At 44.7% G+C, this 21,651-nt stretch overlaps 1 protein-coding gene across 1 annotated transcript in view; it reads left to right on the top strand.

Annotated features, from left to right (window-relative positions):
* LOC137420713 (secreted frizzled-related protein 5) overlaps positions 1-21,651 on the top strand; it is an 88,310-nt gene that overhangs the window by 26,727 nt on the left and 39,932 nt on the right. Inside the window, exon 2 of the mRNA XM_068106006.2 lies at positions 12,227-12,304. Within this exon, the coding sequence (XP_067962107.2) occupies positions 12,227-12,304 (78 nt within the window). The remainder of the gene's footprint in view (positions 1-12,226; positions 12,305-21,651) is intronic.

Raw genomic sequence — 21,651 nt, 5'->3', positions numbered from 1 at the left:
TCAACCCTCCTAATACTGCCCTGTTCTTTTCCACCTGCTCCCCTAACTCATTTTGTCCCACTGTCAGCTGCTCTACTCCCCGCGTCAGGTCTTCTATGCCCCCCTGTAACCTAGCCGTGCTGTTCCTCAACTCTTTCTCCATGCGCTCCTCACCCCGCTTTACATCCTCGCGTACCCCCGCGACCTCTTCGCTCACCCCGCGCCTTATATCCTCCCCCATCTCTCCTATTTCCTTTGTAGATGCCGCCCTCATCTGCTCCAAATCCCCCTTGTGGGTGTCCAATTTGGTTTCTAACCCGATTTTTACCTCCTCTATCTGATCCCCCATTTGTTTAATTTCCCGGGCGGATTGCTCCCCTATTTCCCTCAATTTGCCTTCTATATTGTTTTCTAACCCCTCTAACCCATTCTTCACCCTTTCCATTTGGTCCTCCTGGGCGGCCATCCTATTTTCCAACCCCGTTAACCCATTCTTCATTTCCCCAATTTGATTACCCACGTCCTCCAGTTGGCCCCCCAATTTACCTTCTAGCCCTTCCAACCTGTTGTCCAACCCCTCAAACTTATTGTCTAACCCCTCAAACATATTGTCTAACCACTCAAATTTGTTGTCGAAACCCTCAAATTTGTTGTCTAATTGCTCCAATTTGCTGTCTAATCGCTCCCCCATCCTATCTTCCAATCCTCCAATTTGGTTTCCCATCTCATTTCTTTATCCCGTGAAGCTATCCCCTGTTTTGTCCACAAAGGCCATCATGTGTTTCATAAATAGGCCCCAGTCCATCGGTGCCGTGGGCTCGGCTGCCGCAGCCACCACGTGCGAGGCGCCATCTTGTGCGCATCTAACCTCGTGCGCGAGGCCGCCATCTTGTGCGCCTGAAATCCCCTCTACCGCATTCATATTGCTCTCCTCTTCAAATTCCTCCCTGGGGTCTTGGGTTACCTCTAACTCCTCTTCTAACTCCCCTACCGGCATCCGATCACCTTGATCATCCATGGTACGATTTTAATTTGGTATTTTAATAAAAATTTCGGCCGCTCATAATTTTGAGTGCGTTAAGCGCACTTCGGGTCAGATCCCACTCCTGACACCAATTGTTACGGAATCCGGAGTACGGCACTCCCCTTAGCAAAGGGGGGGTTAATCCCCTTGTCTTGATAAGCTGGCCATCTCCATTCCTGGACCCACCCACTCCTTTGTGGGATGGGATTGGCCAAGGTGATTGGTCAAGGGATTCCCGGACACCTCCGCCAATCCCTCTACAAAGCAGGTGGATGGCCCCGCTCGAATCCCGGACAAGATGGAGTTTGCCGAGCGGTTTAGCAATCCGGAATCCGAGCCGTTAGCAAAGGACTAACCTGATTCATAAGCGGTTCTGCCAAAATCGTGCCACAGATATTCAATAGGGAAAACACGAAGACGATCAGACGAGAATGAAAACCAAAGAATAAGGAGGAACAGGTATTTATTAACTACTATACAAAACCAAAGAAACCAAAGGAGAAACGAAAGCAATATCCAGAAGAAGAAGAAGACACAGCGCAATTCTTAAACAGGCTTACTTATACCCACAGGACAATACAGACAGACTCACACGAATAGGGAATTGCAGGCAGGAATGAATGGCTGGAAGGAGAAGGTTCAAGTGGGACAACAGGGCAGGAAGGTCCGGCAAATGCGCAGCAGAGAGGTCCGCTCCAGGTTCACAGTTCGGAGCGAGCAGCCGGCGGCCCCACGTATACAGCTTACACGGCAGGGGCTTCCTGCAACAGCTCCGCGCAGCTCGTCTCTCCTGCCTTCTCACCGACTCTCCAACTCGTACCTTCTCTGTCCAACTCTGTTCGTGCCCCCTCACTCATGAACCTCTTCCACCTCTTCCTGGTGGGGGCCTCGTGCCAAGGGTTTTATATCCACGCCTTGGAACCCTCTCGAACTCTCTAGATGTTTCTTGCCACGCCCTATCAAGCCATGCCCACCGAGCCCTGGTTGGCCGTTAAGGGCTCACTGGCTCCACCTTTCATGACGAGGTGGTGCCATGCCCGTGCTCTGGTGGCTCCTCCCCCCTTCTCCGATCTTGGCCTCGTGGGCAATGGAGTTTTGGTGGTGTAGAAAACAGCCCAACTGTTACTGGCAGCGAACGCTACCTTACCGCTACTGCACTTGAAGAGTGGGAGACGATTGGGGAAAATTGAAAGGGGACCTATCTTATTTGATTGATGCAACGTAGAATCAACTATTGGAAACACAGCCTTACCTGGAACACAGAATAATGATATAACTATAGAGAGGTCCTAAAGTGTCCTACTTTAGGGCATGGACTAACTGTACATGTACATGGACTGTACACTGTACATGGGCTGTACATGGACTAACTAAAGTGCAATCTTTAATTAACAGCCAACTAAGGGGAAATGTACACAGGGGTTATTTATAAGGGAATATACTACTAAATTTACATGTGAAGGTTCTAAAAACCGTAACAATATATATATATATATATATATATATATATATATATATATATATATATAATCGTTAGATTAAATAAGACGCGGACGTAGCTTCAGGACGTCGATCTTTAATTGTCGACAAGCTTTCGACCAACAAAGGTCTTCTTCTGAGTCTACAAAAACAGCAGGCATGTATATCAGTCAAGTATGTATGGTGATATGTGTGTGAGATGTGTGATGTGTGTATAAAATGCATACAGAAGGAAGAGCCACGCCAAAGTTCACTCACCAGCCCCAAGTTCAACGGAAGTGACCGTTTGCGTTACAGTTAGGGTGCACGTGCATATACAAATATAGAGATATACATACATAAACACACAAGCATATATTCATATCCCATTTATATTCATATAATATATTTATATATTTATATAAATGACATATAAAGGTAGAATGAATGAATTTATTGAATGAATATATATTTATTGTTATGTCGTTTGGGTAGGACATATCTAGATCCAGGTAGATCTGCATAGGTAGGTGCTTCGTCTGTCGTGATAGGGAATCCTCACCTGTATTAAGTTTGTTTAGGCGGTTTGTCGGATTAAGTGTATGTATTCCTCCTCACCTGTATTAAGTTTGTTAAGTGATTAAGTGATCATAAAAGGATGATCGTGTGTTAAATAGTTCTCGGGTTTATGCTAATTCCCCCGTGTGTTATCCCCTCTATGGTTTATCCATTGTCTCTTATGGCAATACATCACATACATTAGTTAGGCCCAATAGCGCACCACATTAATTAAATCCCCCCTTACAATGACTTACGGAAGAACAGACCGGAAGCGGCCGCCTACAACACCAGCATGAAGGCAAACATTGCACAGGCAGGCCGAGAGCCACACACAGGAGAACTCATGATTGACAGGGGGGGGGGGGAGCGAGCAACAACCAGAGCACCGATTGGAGGGTAGGGAGGATGAAGGACGTGCCACACTGATTGGCCGGCACAATGACGTGCCACACGATGACGTAACACCAAAGGCGAAGGACGCTCAGCCAATCAATGCGGAGGGTGCGAACGAACTACCAACAAGCGATGCGCTGATTGGAGGAAAAACACCAGGACGTGAGGAAGGCGTGAAAGGGCAGAAGGAAACGATGGACTGATTGGGAGAGAGAGAGAGAGCTGACGTCACAAGACCCTCAGTAAAACGACTCGCTGGCCGACATTGTGCTCTTCTCATTTTGGCTGCCTTCCTGCTTGGACCTCCCTTCTGCCCTTGCTTCACGTTCGCGTTTGGACGTTGGTGATTGAGAGCCGACGATCATCCTCTCCTGGTGAATGCGTGCAAGTGCTGTGCTGTGTGGCGTTGGACGGACAGTGCAGCGAGGCCGGGCTTCCCGCCGACCGGGGCTACGTCGGACGACGCACTCGAGCCAAACGATCCCTGACACTGCCAGGCTAAGATAAGCTCGCATCCACAAACACAACGGTTTCTTTGATTCACTCTTCCCCTGTGCTTGTATGTGAAGTGAGGTGTGCGGGATCCCGATTTAGGAGCATTATTTATTTATCGTCGTGTCCATTGATCTTGGGTACCAGTTAATAAATATTTATTTTTGTACATTTCACATCCGTTTTTGGTTTGATTTATTAATTTGCAGGTGAAGACTGCGCGGACCGTGAAGGTAAGCGGCATTCTCCCCCAAAACCCCCTGCTCGCGTATCGTCCGCCTTTAATTGGAAACGCCTCATTAAGCTTGATTGCTATCCGTGGACGCTCTGTCTTAATAGAGTCGTCCACAGGACAGTATATATACTGTATGTATATATATATATATATATATATTGTTGTTATTCCCCTCGGAGAATACCGGGGAAACACGGATAGCAAATCGAGCGTTATTTGAAGCGGTTGGGGTGGGGGGGGGGGGGGGGGAAGAAAAGAAGAAGTGGCAGCTTTTACCTGTGCTGGCTTAGCTCTGTCTGGCTGCAGTGTCAGGGATCGTCAGGCCCCGAGCGCAGTCGGCAAACGTGGCTCCGGTTGGCAGGAACAAGGCCTCTCACGCCCTTGTTCGCGAGCTGCTAGGCCCGTGTACGCTGCAGAGCGGCAAGCCTCGCCCCTGCTTCTCCACGCTGCAGTGGCAAGCCACGCTGGTACGCCCGTCGCTTGCACTGAGAACCAACTCTTCATGCTCGTTCAACCGTCTCTCCACCAATGTCCGAAAGCAAGACAATCCAGCGGAACATAAGGGAAGTCCAGGGCAGGTAGAAGGTCCAAGTGCAAGTAAGCAGTCCAAACCGAGAGAACAAAAGGGGACGTTGATGCTAACAGAGCCAAAATGCGACCGCTCGCTATGGGATCCAGAATGAGAAGGAAAAGATGTCGGCTTGCAGTTCATGGTGTAGCTTGTCGTCTGACGTTACAGGCCCTTCTCCTTCAATCAGCGCGTCGCTTCTTGCCCACCCGAATGTTCCTCCCCCGTCAGTCCCCCACCATTGGCCAAACACCTCGCGCTCTCCTCCAATCCGAGGGAAGCTTCTTGCCCCTCCCCTAGCCAATCACCAGTCCTCTCCCCACTCCGGCCCTCGTCCTGTGGTGTCTTGTCCAATGGTGTGATCTCCCCATCAAACCCTTTGAACAATCCCTCTGGTGTTGGGCGTGGCCTCAACCTGCCTTGCTCAATGTTTGTCTCCAAGTCGAGGTTGTCAGCCCAAGTGCGTCATCTGAGTTCCTGTTAGGTTTTATTATTATTATTATTGGCTATATGTGGTGCTTTTAATGGTGGGATTCCTAACTAGTGTCTATGTGCATTGCCATATGGGACAAAGGAATGATCACAGAGGGAACGATGTACAAGGAAATTTTATCCTTATGCCCTAATCTAGTTAACAATCCCGCCCACTTGTGACTGGGACAAAGACACAAGCTTAATCCGACATTCGGGCGACAAAACTTATTACATCAAGATTCCCTATCACGACAACTGGAGTATGATACCTATGCAGATCTACCTGAATCTATATATGTCCCTACCCCAAAATTCATAACAATATATGCATGTGTTAGTATAATACTTGGGTAAGGCTCGTAATAGAGGTGACGGACATACTGACGGGACAAACACTTAAAACAGCCACTGAGCTTGGGGGAAGTGCTGTTACTAACGTCATTTCCTGGGATACTCTGGGTACCAGCGACGGCATAACAATGGCACCACTTTTCTCACCGTACTCCGCGGAGCATTTCCGCAAGAGGTATTTCCTCCTCCCCATGGATGCCAACCGATGGGGATTGTCCGTGCCCTATCCTTTTCAAGCAAGGAAGCAGCACGTACCGTTTTAAAAGTGTTTGCTATGACTTGAACCGGTCCAAACCGGATGGGTGTTTTTTAGGAGACACCATCTCCTTACTGGGTGGCTGTTGGCTCTCTACGGGAGCTCATCCGCCCTTTGCCAGGTGTTGTTTGTGGTCCTGCCAGGTGTCTGGCAGTGGCAGTCCCAAAAGATCATTCGGTTGAGTACTCTCCATTCAGATATATCCGCCTGACAAAAACATCGACAGTAAGAGCAGTTGAAGGCAACGACCATTGACCATGTCGTTGTTGTCACGCAGCAGTATTTTTTGATCTTGGAATGTCCTCGCAAAGCCAAACAGTAAAACAATTTCACTATTACTTTTTTCCCTTAACTCAGTCGACATTGGATTGAAGCTGGGGCCTATCCAAACGGTTTGATCTTTCACAGCATGATGTTGTTTGAGCCTCGACCAGCTAAATGCTCGGGCTACAACTTATGGTGTCTATAAATCCACTTTTGGTGTTCGTGACATTATCCTGGCTACATGGTTGGTGAGTTGTGGCCTTGGAGGATGTTTGTTCAACTCGGCCTGCCATCTTCGTCTGCTCGGAAGCGTCTCTGACTCCCCCGCCACATCCCTCCACAACCTCCCTCCTCGCCCTCAAACCGCCAAACACATTCCCATTCATTCCTGATTTTCACACACCCCGTCTCTCCTTCCGGGACATTTTCCCATCTCTATGCTTTTGCTGTCCTGTTTCACGTCATCCATTGCTCATCTTTGGTTTTTCCACCTTACCGGAAACTGCTAATTCCGTACTTTGAACACGAGGTGAAGCTCATACTGTGCACACTAAATCCATACCACGTGACCATCTTAACCTCTGGCCTAAGTACAATGTACTGGAACTTACTTTTTGTCCTTCATCCTGAGATTTTGTGGCATCAATAAGTGTAGTTCTGCGAACACTTCCCCCAAGACCTGTTTTGTAATGTGGGAGGAAAACACGAGTTTCAGACCTGTGGAACAAATACTTGTACTTAGGTTGCCACCTGCATCACCTAAGGTGGACAGAGGTTATGTTTTCACCCACGTCTGTCTGCTTTGTCTGTGAGAAGGATATTCCAAAAAGTTGTGGATGAGTTGGTTTAGCGACAAGAACAATCTGATTCGATTTTGGTTCAGGTCCGAATCCAGATCCGACCTATCAGCTGGGTACAAAATATGAACTGATCAACCTGGCGCAGGTATCCTCTCCACCGAGTGATAGTCTACTTACCCTCGCCAGAGGACAAGGTCTTGCATTTGAGTCCGTTTGTCTGTCTGTCTGTTTGTCCACACAGATTAAATATTATTTTCTCTGCAACCGTTTGTCCGATTGACAGGAAATCTTCACCAAAGGTGCAACTCCACCTGTATATATTTTTTAATGATAATTATGACGTCATAGGTCACGTGGTATGGGGGCCATCTTGGAAAAAACGAAAAACTTTGCACCTCTATATCTCGGAAAGTGCTGAATAGAAAAAATTGAGACATGGCTCATTGTAAAGAACTCTCCATGGGGAATAAAATATGTTAATGATGATGTCATAGGTGCCTCCATTATGACGTCATAATTCGACAAGTACAAAACTTCATCCGATCAAGATGAAATTTCTTGAGCGTCATCTCGGGATAAATTGGTGTTGAAAAAATAAAAAATGATGTCATCGGTTACGTGGTCCGGCCGCCATATTTGTTTTAGCACAAAAGCCTTAAAACCACTAACAACACGACCTGGTGAGGGTCTGCAATCTCCGATTGCTCTTTCTTGTTTATTTTTGTTTTTGCACCATTTGTACGGACATCCTGTCTGTGGGTGCCAATGGCCCTTTCTCCATGGCCAAAAACAAGGGATTTTACCAGGGCTTTGTTCGGCAGCTTTGATGTTGTGATTTAATTCACACCACAAAACATCTCTCAGGGAGGAGGGAGTGCTCAGTGGCATCCACTACGAGTCTGGAAGGTTGGTGGTTCGAACCCCGGTTGGTCGAGTCATTCGAAAGACGTAAAAATGTTTTGGTGAAGCCTCATGTGTGGAAGAACCATAAATTGTACAATCGAAGTATTGTACATGAATTGTACAATTGGCTGAAGCTTTTTTTTTTTTATCAGAAAAAGGTAAACAAAAAATCATGAACTACACATGCATTTTAAAAGTGATTCTATTGGACCACTCCTCAATAGGGGTGGGTCCCCACCTTCACCTGAACCAGGAACGACACCTCATTTCTCATGGTATCTCTCCCGTCACGTGTTGCTTCTTTGCTTGATGCTGGGTATCTAAAAAGGATAGACCAGGGACAAACAACCATAGGTTGGCAACCATTGCTCAGGTTTGATTGGCCTCCTGCGTTAAAGTTCCTTGTAAGGGAACTCGTAATTTGCTGCTACAATGATGCAAAAATGAATTACATGCTTCACTGTGCTTACTTTGCAGCAAAGTACATTAACATCAGTCATTATGTTATCAGTATCACTCAACATGAAAACAGAGTTGGGACGGGATATTCGCAATTATAGCTGGGAAATCCACATTGCTAATGCAGGTATGGGGGAAATCACGTGTTTTATTTCCATGTCTTAGGAACATTGTAATGTGCTTGCTGTCATACAATGCATGTGTAAATAAAGACAATGTTATACATGATTAGACTGTTCTTTCCTTTCTAAATATTTGAAATTTTACCCCTTGCTTTATATTTACCTTCGCAAAAGCGGAAGGTTATGTTTTGATCGCTGTGTATTTATTTGTATGTCTGTGTGTGTGTGTGTATGTTATTCGCATAACTCAAAAAGTATTCAACCGAATTGCATGAAATTTGGTGGGATGATTGGTTATTATACGGGACACATTTGATTAGATTTTGGGAGCAATCGGGTCAAAGGTCAAGGTCAAGGTCACGAAAAGGTCAAAATCGTATTTTTACCAAGTACAGAACAGTAGCTGCGGCGAAGGTATGCGCTCTACCGAGTGCCCGTTCTAGTTGTTCATTCATTTGTATGGAGAATCTGCAAGATGTGCCGCTGATGCGGTGCCCCATGAACCCATGAAGATTAGGGCAGGAACTTGGAATTTGCAGTTGTGCTGCTGATGCGGTGCCCCATGAAGATTAGGGCAGGAATTTGGGATTTGCAGTTGTGCCGCTGATGCGGTGCCCCATGAAGATTAGGGCAGGAATTTGGGATTTGCAGTTGTGCCGCTGATGCGGTGCCCCATGAAGGTTAGGGCAGGAATTTGGGATTTGCAGTTGTGCCGCTGATGCGGTGCCCCATGAAGGTTAGGGCAGGAATTTGGGATTTGCAGTTGTGCCGCTGATGCGGTGCCCCATGAAGATTAGGGCAGGAATTTGGGATTTGCAGTTGTGCCGCTGATGCGGTGCCCCATGAAGATTAGGGCAGGAATTTGGGATTTGCAGTTGTGCCGCTGATGCGGTGCCCCATGAAGGTTAGGGCAGGAATTTGGGATTTGCAGTTGTGCCGCTGATGCGGTGCCCCATGAAGGTTAGGGCAGGAATTTGGGATTTGCAGTTGTGCCGCTGATGCGGTGCCCCATGAAGATTAGGGCAGGAATTTGGGATTTGCAGTTGTGCCGCTGATGCGGTGCCCCATGAAGATTAGGGCAGGAATTTGGAATTTGCAGTTCTGCCGTTGATGCGGTGCCCCATGAAGATTAGGGCAGAAACTTGGAATTTGCAGTTGTGCTGCTGATGCGGTGCCCCATGAAGATTAGGGCAGGAATTTGGGATTTGCAGTTGTGCTGCTGATGCGGTGCCCCATGAAGATTACGGCAGGAATTTGGGATTTGCAGTTGTGCCGCTGATGCGGTGCCCCATGAAGATTAGGGCAGGAATTTGGGATTTGCAGTTGTGCCGCTGATGCGGTGCCGCATGAAGATTAGGGCAGGAATTTGGGATTTGCAGTTGTGCCGCTGATGCGGTGCCGCATGAACATTAGGGCAGGAATTTGGGATTTGCAGTTGTGCTGCTGATGCGGTGCCCCATGAAGATTAGGGCAGGAATTTGGAATTTGCAGTTGTGCTGCTGATGCGGTGCCCCATGAAGATTACGGCAGGAATTTGGGATTTGCAGTTGTGCTGCTGATGCGGTGCCCCATGAAGATTAGGGCAGGAATTTGGGATTTGCAGTTGTGCTGCTGATGCGGTGCCCCCATGAGCCCATGAAGATTAGGGCAGGAATTTGGGATTTGCAGTTGTGCTGCTGATGCGGTGCCGCATGAAGATTAGGACAGGAATTTGGGATTTGCAGTTGTGCCGCTGATGCGGTGCCCCCATGAGCCCATGAAGATTAGGACAGGAATTTGGGATTTGCAGTTGTGCCGCTGATGCGGTTCCCCCATGAGCCCATGAAGATTAGGACAGGAATTTGGGATTTGCAGTTGTGCCGCTGATGCGGTGCTCCCATGAGCCCATGAAGATTAGGGCAGGAATTTGGCATTTGCAGTTGTGCCGCTGATGCGGTGCCCCCATGAGCCCATGAAGATTAGGGCAGGAATTTGGGATTTGCAGTTGTGCCGCTGATGCGGTGCCCCCATGAGCCCATGAAGGTTAGGGCAGGAATTTGGGATTTGCAGTTGTGCTGCTGATGCGGTGCCCCATGAGGATTAGGGCAGGAATTTGGCATTTGCAGTTGTGCCGCTGATGCGGTGCCCCCATGAGCCCATGAAGATTAGGGCAGGAATTTGGGATTTGCAGTTGTGCCGCTGATGCGGTGCCCCCATGAGCCCATGAAGATTAGGGCAGGAATTTGGGATTTGCAGTTGTGCTGCTGATGCGGTGCCCCCATGAGCCCATGAAGATTAGGGCAGGAATTTGGGATTTGCAGTTGTGCCGCTGATGCGGTGCTCCCATGAGCCCATGAAGATTAGGGCAGGAATTTGGAAATTGCAGTTGTGCCGCTGATGCGGTGCCCCCATGAGCCCATGAAGATTAGCGCAGGAATTTGGGATTTGCAGTTGTGCTGCTGATGCGGTGCCCCCATGAGCCCATGAAGATTAGAGCAGGAATTCTGATTTTCAGTTGTGCCGCTGATGCGGTGCCCCATGAACCCATGAAGGTTAGGGCAGGAATTTGGAATTTGCAGTTGTGCCACTGATGCGGTGCTCCCATGAGCCCATGAAGATTAGGGCAGGAATTTGGAATTTGCAGTTGTGCCACTGATGCGGTGCCCTATGACGGTTAGGGCAGGAATTTGGGATTTGCAGTTGTGCTGCTGATGCAGTGCCCCATGAAGATTAGGGCAGGAATTTGGGATTTGCAGTTGTGCTGCTGATGCAGTGCCCCATGAAGGTTAGGGCAGGAATTTGGAATTTGCAGTTGTGCTGCTGATGCGGTGCCCTATGACGGTTAGGGCAGGAATTTGGAATTTGGCCAGGGTGTCGGGACACAACGCCCCATTCTTGTGAAAGTCACCATGGGATATTTATCGTCCACCAGCCAATGTTGGTAGAGGGTCCCTGGCTTCATGTCCAATCAGATGGATGGTCTGACAGTTTAACATTAAGTCTGGGATGATATACACATACCAGATCACAGCTCAAGAGACGTCTAAAATCTTGTTTTCATATGATACAAAAATAAAAAGGAGAGAATGTACACTTCTTCTGAGAAATCCCGAGAGTTTCTATTTGAATTACCTTATTTACTAGAAACACCCACTCCCCTATGGGAATGGCAAGAGTGCGCAACATGATCGTACCACCTTCTGAAACCCCACACATGGAGATACCAACTAACGACACACACACACACACACACACACACACACACACACACACACACACACACACACACACACACACAATGATATATAGTATGATAGTGGTTCTTGAACATAAATCACATGCAGGACAAATACATTCGTAGACATCAGTGCTCTTTAAAGTGAATTACAAGGACATTAGTTAACAATGGACAAATATGTGCAGTATTTGGGATTTGAACATGGTCCAAAATCATGAGCCATCATTGGTTCAGATGCAGTGTTAAACAGGCCAAGGGACATATTTCTTAACATAAAACCGCACAACTCCCTCATGCCTCCGAACGGGTTGCTGCCTCAAAGGCAAGAGTGCAAAACCGCAGTTTGTCAGCATGAACGGCTCTGACATAACCTCCAGGCCCAGTGGTTGTGAGAAGCTGCCATGGCCACGTACATGCATACCAACCTTCGTGCAAGCATTTGCAGCGTGTACTTCAAATTTATTTACAAAATTTATTTATTTATTTTAAATTTATTTACAGCTGCATCTTCAAACTTGCTCAAAAGATGTAGCTAACTGTGTTGAAGTTGCGGAAAGAGTGCAGTTTGGCAACATTTTTCCTCCAAAACATCTTTCGAGCTATACTAGTGTTGAGTAATTAATATATACATGCTTATATATATAAATATATATCCCTCCTGCCCCTCCAGTATCGATGGTGTGCCCGCAGTGTGATGGAGACACTCAACCGGAGGCTCTTTTGGAGCACGTTTGTGCCAGTGAATTTGGTGAGTACTCTGAATCCTCTATCCCATATCAACCGACCTTTATCCCAGCATCCTTCTAGCCTCAAATCACCAAAAGGGAGTATTCAGTTTTCACTCTGTTTGTTTGCTTGTTTTTATTACTTGTTTGTTTGTTTGTCCGGGCAATATCTCAGCCATCCTTTGAGCTACAAAGGTAAAACTTGGGCACAATAGTGAGAACGTGCTTTGGCAAAAACGGTATTTTTTTTATTAATCAATTAATGGATTAATTACTTAATTATTATCGATTTATTAAGTACATACATATTTATTTTATTTCTCATCTGGGCAATAGGTCAGCCATCCTTTGAGCTAGAAGGGTAAAACTTGGGCACAATAGTGAGAACGTGCTTTGGCAAAAACCGTATTTTTTTATTAATCAATTAATGGATTAATTACTTAATTCTTATCGGTTTATTAAGTACATACATATTTATTTTATTTCTCATCTGGGCAATAGGTCAGCCAGCCTTTGAGCTAGAAAGGTAAAACTTGGGCACAATAGTGAGAACGTGCTTTGGCAAAAACGGTATTTTTTTATTAATCAATTAATGGATTAATTACTTAATTCTTATCGATTTATTAAGTACATACTTATTTATTTTATTTCTCATCTGGGCAATATCTCAGCCATCCTTTGAGCTAGAAAGGTAAAACTTGGGCACAATAGTGAGAACGTGCTTTGGCAAAAACGGTATTTTTTTATTAATCAATTAATGGATTAATTACTTAATTCTTATCGATTTATTAAGTACATACATATTTATTTTATTTCTCATCTGGGCAATAGGTCAGCCATCCTTTGAGCTATAAGGGTAAAACTTGGGCACAATAGTGAGAACGTGCTTTGGCAAAAACCGTATTTTTTTATTAATCAATTAATGGATTAATTACTTAATTCTTATCGATTTATTAAGTACATACATATTTATTTTATTTCTCATCTGGGCAATATCTCAGCCATCCTTTGAGCTAGAAAGGTAAAACTTGGGCACAATAGTGAGAACGTGCTTTGGCAAAAACCGTATTTTTTTATTAATCAATTAATGGATTAATTACTTAATTCTTATCGATTTATTAAGTACATACTTATTTATTTTATTTCTCATCTGGGCAATATCTCAGCCATCCTTTGAGCGAGAAAGGTAAAACTTGGGCACAATAGTGAGAACGTGCTTTGGCAAAAACGGTATTTTTTTATTAATCAATTAATGGATTAATTACTTAATTCTTATCGATTTATTAAGTACATACTTATTTATTTTATTTCTCATCTGGGCAATATCTCAGCCATCCTTTAAGCTAGAAAGGTAAAACTTGGGCACAATAGTGAGAACGTGCTTTGGCAAAAACGGTATTTTTTATTAATCAATTAATGGATTAATTACTTAATTCTTATCGATTTATTAAGTACATACTTATTTATTTTATTTCTCATCTGGGCAATATCTCAGCCATCCTTTAAGCTAGAAAGGTAAAACTTGGGCACAATAGTGAGAACGTGCTTTGGCAAAAACGGTATTTTTTTATTAATCAAATTTTTTTTTTGTTTGTTTGTTTTGTTTTGTATACAAGATCGAGGCTCGTGAAAGAGCGAACATTAATCACACAGAAAGACAAACCGACACATAAAACATATAACATCGGGAGCGGTAGACAAGATGGGGAGAGAGAGGGAAGGACACAAACACAACATTTGAGAGCAGGGACCGAGAGACATGGAGACATCGAGAGATCTGAGAGAGGGCGAGGGCTTTGGGGGGGGGCATGGGAAGGGGGCGGTGGGAGAGGTATAAAACATATGGACACTGCCAGGACTTCCAGGAAAGAAGTTGGAATTTCAAACAAGGTGGATCTGGGGTGAATTAGCGGGGGTAGAAAAGATCAAGGTTTTGGATGGGGGAAGATAAGAGATGGTGGTGAACAGCTGTTTTAAAGACCTGGAGGGAGGAGAGGGATTGAAGGGAGTGAGGGAGTTTGTTCCAGAGGCGGGAGAAAAGAGGAATGAAAGAGTGAAGGTGAGCAGAGAGCCGAGATTTCGGCAGTTTAACCATCAGAGGGTTGCTGGCAGATCTTGTGCGACCTGTAGGAATATTTGGGGGACAGAGCACAGAGAGAGCTGGGGGTGCAAGGCCGGAGAGGAGTCGGTAGAAGACAGAAAGACCACCTACCTGCCTGCGGTGAGTGAGTGAAAGGCCCTCAGAGATAGCTTCATCGCGGGAGATTCCAATAATTCTGAAAGCTTTGGTTTCAACAGCGTGAAGCCGAGCTAGGTGTGAGGCAGGAGCACCGGCCCATAGGGGAGAACAGTATTCCATTGAGCTGCGGATGAAAGCCTTGTATGTGGTGAGGAGCTCAGGTGTGCCGAGGAAGGACTTCGCACGACGGAGGATGCCCAGTCGGCGACTGGCTTTGGAGGCCAGCTTGGAAATGTGGTTTTCCCAAGAAAGATCATGGCAGATAGTGAGACCCAAAAGCTTGAGCGACAGAACTTCTTGGAGAGGATTGTTGAGAAAGTAGATGGGAGGGTTGTCCAGTCGATCTTTTCGGAGAGACATAGTAAGAGTGTGAGATTTGTCAGGATTGAAAGACATGTTCCACTTGTTTGACCAGTCTGTGATTTTGTCCAAGTCTTCAGAGAGTGAGGAGGCTGCAGGCTGCCGATCTGAGGGAAGAGGAATGGAGCGGCAGAGCAGATTAATGGATTAATTACTTAATTCTTATCGATTTATTAAGTACATACATATTTATTTTATTTCTCATCTGGGCAATATCTCAGCCATCCTTTGAGCTAGAAAGGTAAAACTTGGGCACAATAGTGAGAACGTGCTTTGGCAAAAACGGTATTTTTTTTATTAATCAATTAATGGATTAATTACTTAATTATTATCGAATTATTAAGCACATACTTATTTATTTTATTTAACATCTGGGCAATATCTCAGCCATCCTTTTGAGCTAGGAAGCTGATATTTGGACATGACAATGACCAAGTGATTTGGCTGTAAAGGGTATTTTTGATTAATAGATTAATCAATCAATCAATTGATCAATTATTTAATTCTTCAATTAATTACCTAATTAAATTTTTTTTAAAGTTACATATTCGGATGAAACGGTGGTGGTTTAGCTATGCAAATGAAGAAATGAATTATTTTATGATTATTATTTATTTATGTAAATTACTCAATAAATCAGTCAATTATTGTACACTCCTCCCTCCCATATCTCCATGTGTTGAACAGTCTCCATGTGCTGAACCGTGGCAATGTCGCACGCTGGAGGATACTTTTGTTATGAATTTGGCATGGCGCAGTGTACTTTGAATGTCGCTCGACTTGTTATGTTTGTGGTCTCCCAGATTCCATTAATGTACCGGCCCATAAGGAGATAGCGAGGGAATCCCACTCAGAGACAAACCCCTCGAGGTATTCTGATGGATTAATGATTCATTGTCATTCTGTTTGCAGAGTCTCAAGCAGCAGTAGAGATGAACCTAAGGATGTCTTTGTCGACTTGTAAAGAAGTGTTATCCTGATAGAGCCCTCAATGCAAAAGTCACCACTTTATCTTCATCCGCTGATCTCAAACATAAATGTTCTTGGTGTGGATGGTTTCTGATGAATTGTGGACTTAAAGCACCAAAGCAGCTCAGAAGCATTGTCCGTATTGCTAGATAAGCATGGCTCCAGCTGAGGATTGTCTCATGACTCATACATACATCTCAATGTCTTGCTTTCGTTTCAATACGTACATAACAAAATATGGGTAGTGTGCTGAGCATGTCACCGAATGAGTGTAGCGTACTTCTGCGACAACATGCTGCAACTGCTGAGAGCCAATTACACAGCTCCAGGGATAAGGCATGGCAGCTAATTAGTCTTTCTTGCACGAGTTAAACAAAGAAGCATGCAGGAAGCAAAAGGCTCGACTGGTAAGGCAACCCGAAACTTGCTTCTCCCTGCTATCCTATATTCCTACAACTCCACCATTATCCAATTTCCTTGTTTTGTCTTTCTCTTGGGGAGATTATATTATTGAGGTCAAAAAAATTGGGGGGTGGAAGTAGTACTTGTGTTCTTCTTCAAAATCCTTTAAATGCAGTGAGGTTGGCTGGCAATGATATGCTGCTCTTCACTGTCGATAACACTGCTCCATCACCCCCTTATCACCCGCCATCTCTCTCTCGCACTCTCTCTCTCCCTCCCTCTCTCCCTCGCTCCCTCTCTCCCTCTTCTCCCTCTCTCTCTTCTCCCTCTCTTCTCCCTCTCTCTCACTCTCTTCTCCCTCTCTCTCTTCTCCCTCTCCCTCTCTCTCTCTTCTCCCTCTCTCTCTCTTCTCCCTCTCTCTCTCTTCTCCCTCTCTCTCTTCTCCCTCTCTCTCTTCTCCCTCTCTCTCTTCTCCCTCTCTCTCTCTTCTCCCTCTCTCTCTTCTCCCTCTCTCTCTCTTCTCCCTCTCTCTCTTCTCCCTCTCTCTCTCTCTCTCTCTCTCCCCCTCTCTCTCTTCTCCCTCTCTCTCTCTTCTCCCTCCCTCTCTCTCTCTCTCTCCACTCTCCATTCACCTGCACCTTTCTGACATCCCTCTTCACGCAATCCTCCCATCCCATCTAACCCATCTAACCGCTGTATACTTAAAACAAGACCGATAGTCGAACCACTGCGTAGCCGGGCTTCGATCTGCCGAGTGGAGGATCTGCTGTCCCCCTGTCATGTAACCAGATCCTTAGCTCTGATTGGTGGACGTTTGATAGGGATATACATACATACATACATACATACATACATACATGCATCGGACAGACAGACAATTGCTGTTTCAGATGGCATTGCCCTACAGGCTAGGCCGTAAAAATATGGCTGCCGAACGACGTGACCGATAACATCAATTTTTTTTCTCGACCAATTTATCCCCAGATCACACTCAAGAAATTCCTAGAATCCCGAGAACTCAAGATCACATGCTGATCAGATCAAGTGTTTTACTTGTCGATTTATGACATCATAATGAAGGCACCTATGACACCATCATTAACATATGTTATTCACCATAGGGAGTACTTTACAATGAGTCACCTTTCAATTTTTCCCATGGAGTGGTTTCGGAGATATTGAGGTGCAAAGTTTTTCGTTTTTTCCAAGATGGTGCCCGCACCACGTGACCGATGACACCATAATTATCATAACAATTTATACAGGAAGAGTCGCTCCAATGGTTAAAATGTGTGTCAATTGGACCAGCAGTTGCAGAGACAAATCATTTTAAAGGGACTAAACCCACAAAATGCTGACAGAAGTGACATATACACACACACACATACAGTCACGTGAAAAAGTAAGTACACCCCATGTAAAGTTTTGACTTTTTCAACATATTTCAACATACAGCTATTTGATCTTCATTTCAACAATATTGATAGACAAAGGTGATATAATATAACAAATATCATGAAACATTTACATTTTGTAGTCCATTGTATAATTTAAATAAACATAAATGCAAATTTCACATGTGGATAAAGTAAGTACACCCTTGGCTCGAATAGGTGGTATTTCCCCCTTTGGCAGAAACAACCTCAAGTCGGCGTTTCTTATAACTGTCTACCAGTCTCTGCCATCGACTGGGAGAAATTTTTGCCCACTCCTCCATGCAGAATTCTTTCAGCTGTGCGATGTTTGAGGGGTTTCTTGCATGCACAGCTCGTTTCAAATCCCCCCACAACATCTCGATGGGATTTAGATCCGGGCTTTGACTTGACCATTGCAGAACCCTCCATTTGTTTCTTTTCAGCCTTTCCTTGGTGGATTTACTGGTATGTTTAGGGTCATTGTCATGTTGCAAAGTTCACCTTCGGATGAGCTTCAACTTTTCGACAGATGGCCTCACATTATCCTCAAGCACCCTCTGGTACAATGAAGAATTCATAGTGGATTATATGATGGGGAGCTGCCCAGGCCCTGATGCAGCAAAGCTGCCCCAAACCATAATATTTCCACCACCATGCTTTACAGTTGGTATCAGGTTCTTGTGGTCAAATGCTGTCTTTGGTTTTCACCAAACATGTCTTCTGGTACTGTGGCCAAATAGCTCTACCTTTGACTCATCTGTCCAGAGCACATTGTTCCAGTAGTGCTGGTCTTTGCCTAGGTGTTCATTGGCAGACTTTAGTCTTGCCCTGATGTTCTTTCTGGACAGCAAAGGTTTCCTCCTGGCACACCTCCCATGTAGATCAAATTTGTGCAGCCTCTTTCTAATGGTAGACTCGTGCACTTTGACATCAACAGTGGCAAGAGCTACCTGTAGGTCCCGTGATGACATTCTGGGGGTTTTTAGAGACTTCTTTCAGCATCTTGCGGTCTGCTCTCGGGCTGAACTTGCTGGGGCGGCCTGGCCTGAACAAGTTGGCACTTGTTTGGAATCTTCTCCACTTGTAGATGATCTTCCGGACAGTCGAATGATTTATTTCAAATTGTTTGGAGATCTTTATAAATCCCTTCCCAGACTCGTAGGCATCTATAACCTTCTTTCTGAAGGCCTCAGAGAGCTCTTTTGATCTAGGCATGGTGACGCCGCACACTTCAACAACAAAGAGCAAACCAAACTAAATGTCTGAGGTTTAATTAAGACAGGTTCCTCCAAGATCCTCTCTAACGATGTTCTAATCATTTGCACCTGAGCTGGTGCACCTGATTCTAATTTTAGGTATTTGAAGTAGTGATAAATGTAGGGGTGTACTTACTTTTTCCACATGCGAAATTTCCATTTATGTTTATTTAAATTATACAATGGACTACAAAATGTAAATGTTTCATGATATTTGTTATATTATATCACCTTTGTCTATCAATATTGTTGAAATGAAGATCAAATAGCTGTATGTTGAAATATGTTGAAAAAGTCAAAACTTTACATGGGGTGTACTTACGTTTTTCACGTGACTGTATATACATACATGTATGTATACATACATACATACATGCACACATACATACATTCACACATACATAAATACATACATACACACATACATACAAACACACATACATACAGACACATATACATACATACATATGTACACAGATACATACATACATACATGCATGTATACATACATACTGTACATACATACATACACGTATACACACATACCTACATACATGCATACATACATACATACATACACACATACAAACATACGTACACACATACATACATACATACATACATATATATATACATATATATACATACATACATACATACACACACATATACATACATGCATACATGCACACATACATACATACATACATACACACATACATACACACACATACATACATACATGCATGCATGCACACACACACATACATACATACACACACATACATACACATACATACACACACATACATACATACACATACATACACACATAATACATACATACATACACACACATACATACACACATAATACATACACATATAATACATACATACATACATACACACATACATATACACATCATACATACATACATACATACATACATACATACATACATACATACATACATACACACGGACAGACAATCGCTGTTCCAGACGTTATTGCCCCACGGGCTACACCGTAGAATGGGAAGATGTGGAGTGGGGAGAAAATAGGAATGTTGGGAGAATATTAGATTACAGGGATAAATGGGAAAGGGGGTGTATGCGGTGAAGAGTTGGGGCCGAGGCGGGGGCGATGTGTCAAATGCATACGTAATGTGTAGATAACCCCTTTGCATTAATGCGACTACATTGGTATCAAATTTCTGCACTCAATTAAAATCCAAACTTAGTGCCTCATGATCCCCACTGCAAATACGTGCAGGATGTTGGCACAAATACAGATTCACATTCGTGCAAAGGGATTGTACACTTATTATGTATGCACAATTACCAAAAACGATTTTGCACTCCCTCCCTCCCGCGCACGCACTTCCGCGTTAATCAATGCGCTGCACTCGTTTTCAAAAGGTGTTAAAGCTGCACTCACCAAGCTGATTGAGTGTTGCAGAATTCCAGGCGCAGCTGCGGCAGGCGACGTGCAATCCTGACAACCGGCAGGCTCTCCATTGTTTATACATCTTTCCACGGTCAGAATATTTGTTTTCCTCCAAAGACATTTTACCGCACGGCTGAGAAAGCAATCTCCCTTTACCGCTGGGATCTGATTTATTGAGAATCCCTTTACTCCCCAAAAAGGTTCGCCATTATCTGGCAATTTCTGCTTGCTAGGGGAAATGTGTGCATGCAAACTTTAGAGATTGGAAGCACCAGGGCACTTTCTCTTTTATATCCACCGATGCCGAAATTGCTGCTGTTTACTTGCATTACCATGGAAAATGATAGCCACGGTATTCTGCAAAATGAAAACTGGAGGAAAGATATAAAAGGACTGACATCATAGTCCCACGTTCAACTCAGAATTGAGGTGCGCCCTTTGATAACGATGGGGACGACGATGGCTGGGTGGATCTTGAGTTCCCAGTGATTCTTGTGCTTTGGAGTTCAGTTATCAGCAAAGCTGCCCTGCTCACAATTATCAGCAAAGTCATGGAATCCATCGTTGCTTTGGATATCAAATCCTTCCTCTTCTCCAATGGCTTCATCTCGGATCATCAATTTGGATTCAGACCAGGTCATTCTACTCTGGACATGCTGCTTCTGCTGTCTCAACAATGGATGGACGTCCTCACTGCCAAACAGGTATTAGAGCTGTGTCCCTTGACATATCACGTGCCTTCGATACGGTCTGGCACCCCGCTCTGCTCACCAAGCTCTCCTCCTGTGGTATCCATGGAAATCTCCACGCATGGCTTGCGGACTTCCTTTCCGGTCGTAGTCAACGTGTGGCCCTGAATGGATTTCTCTCATCTCCTCTTCCTGTTCAGGCTGGAGTTCCCCAAGGCAGTGTTCTGGGCCCTGTGCTTTTTCTCGTCCTCATCAATGATCTCTCCGACTCTCTGGAAAATCCTCTCTTCTATCTTTGCTGACGACTCCACTCTCTGCCGCTCCATTCCTCATCCCTCAGATCAGCAGTCTGAATCCTCCTCACTCTCTGCAGACCTGGACAAAATCACAGACTGGGCAAACAAGTGGAACATGTCTTTCAATCCTGACAAATCTCACACTCTTACTATGTCTCTCCGAAAAGACCGTCTGGACAACCCTCCCATCTACTTTCTCAACAATCCTCTCCAAGAAGTTCTGTCACTCAAGCTTTTGGGTCTCACTATCTGCCATGATCTTTCCTGGGAAAACCACATTTCCAAGCTGGCCTCC

The sequence above is a fragment of the Myxine glutinosa genome, chromosome 2 (assembly GCF_964187855.1).
Source record: "Myxine glutinosa chromosome 2, kmMyxGlut1.1, whole genome shotgun sequence".
Taxonomy (NCBI): Eukaryota; Metazoa; Chordata; class Myxini; order Myxiniformes; family Myxinidae; genus Myxine; species Myxine glutinosa.
Note: the sequence above shows the minus strand (reverse complement) of the source record. Positions and strands in the feature narration are given on the sequence as shown.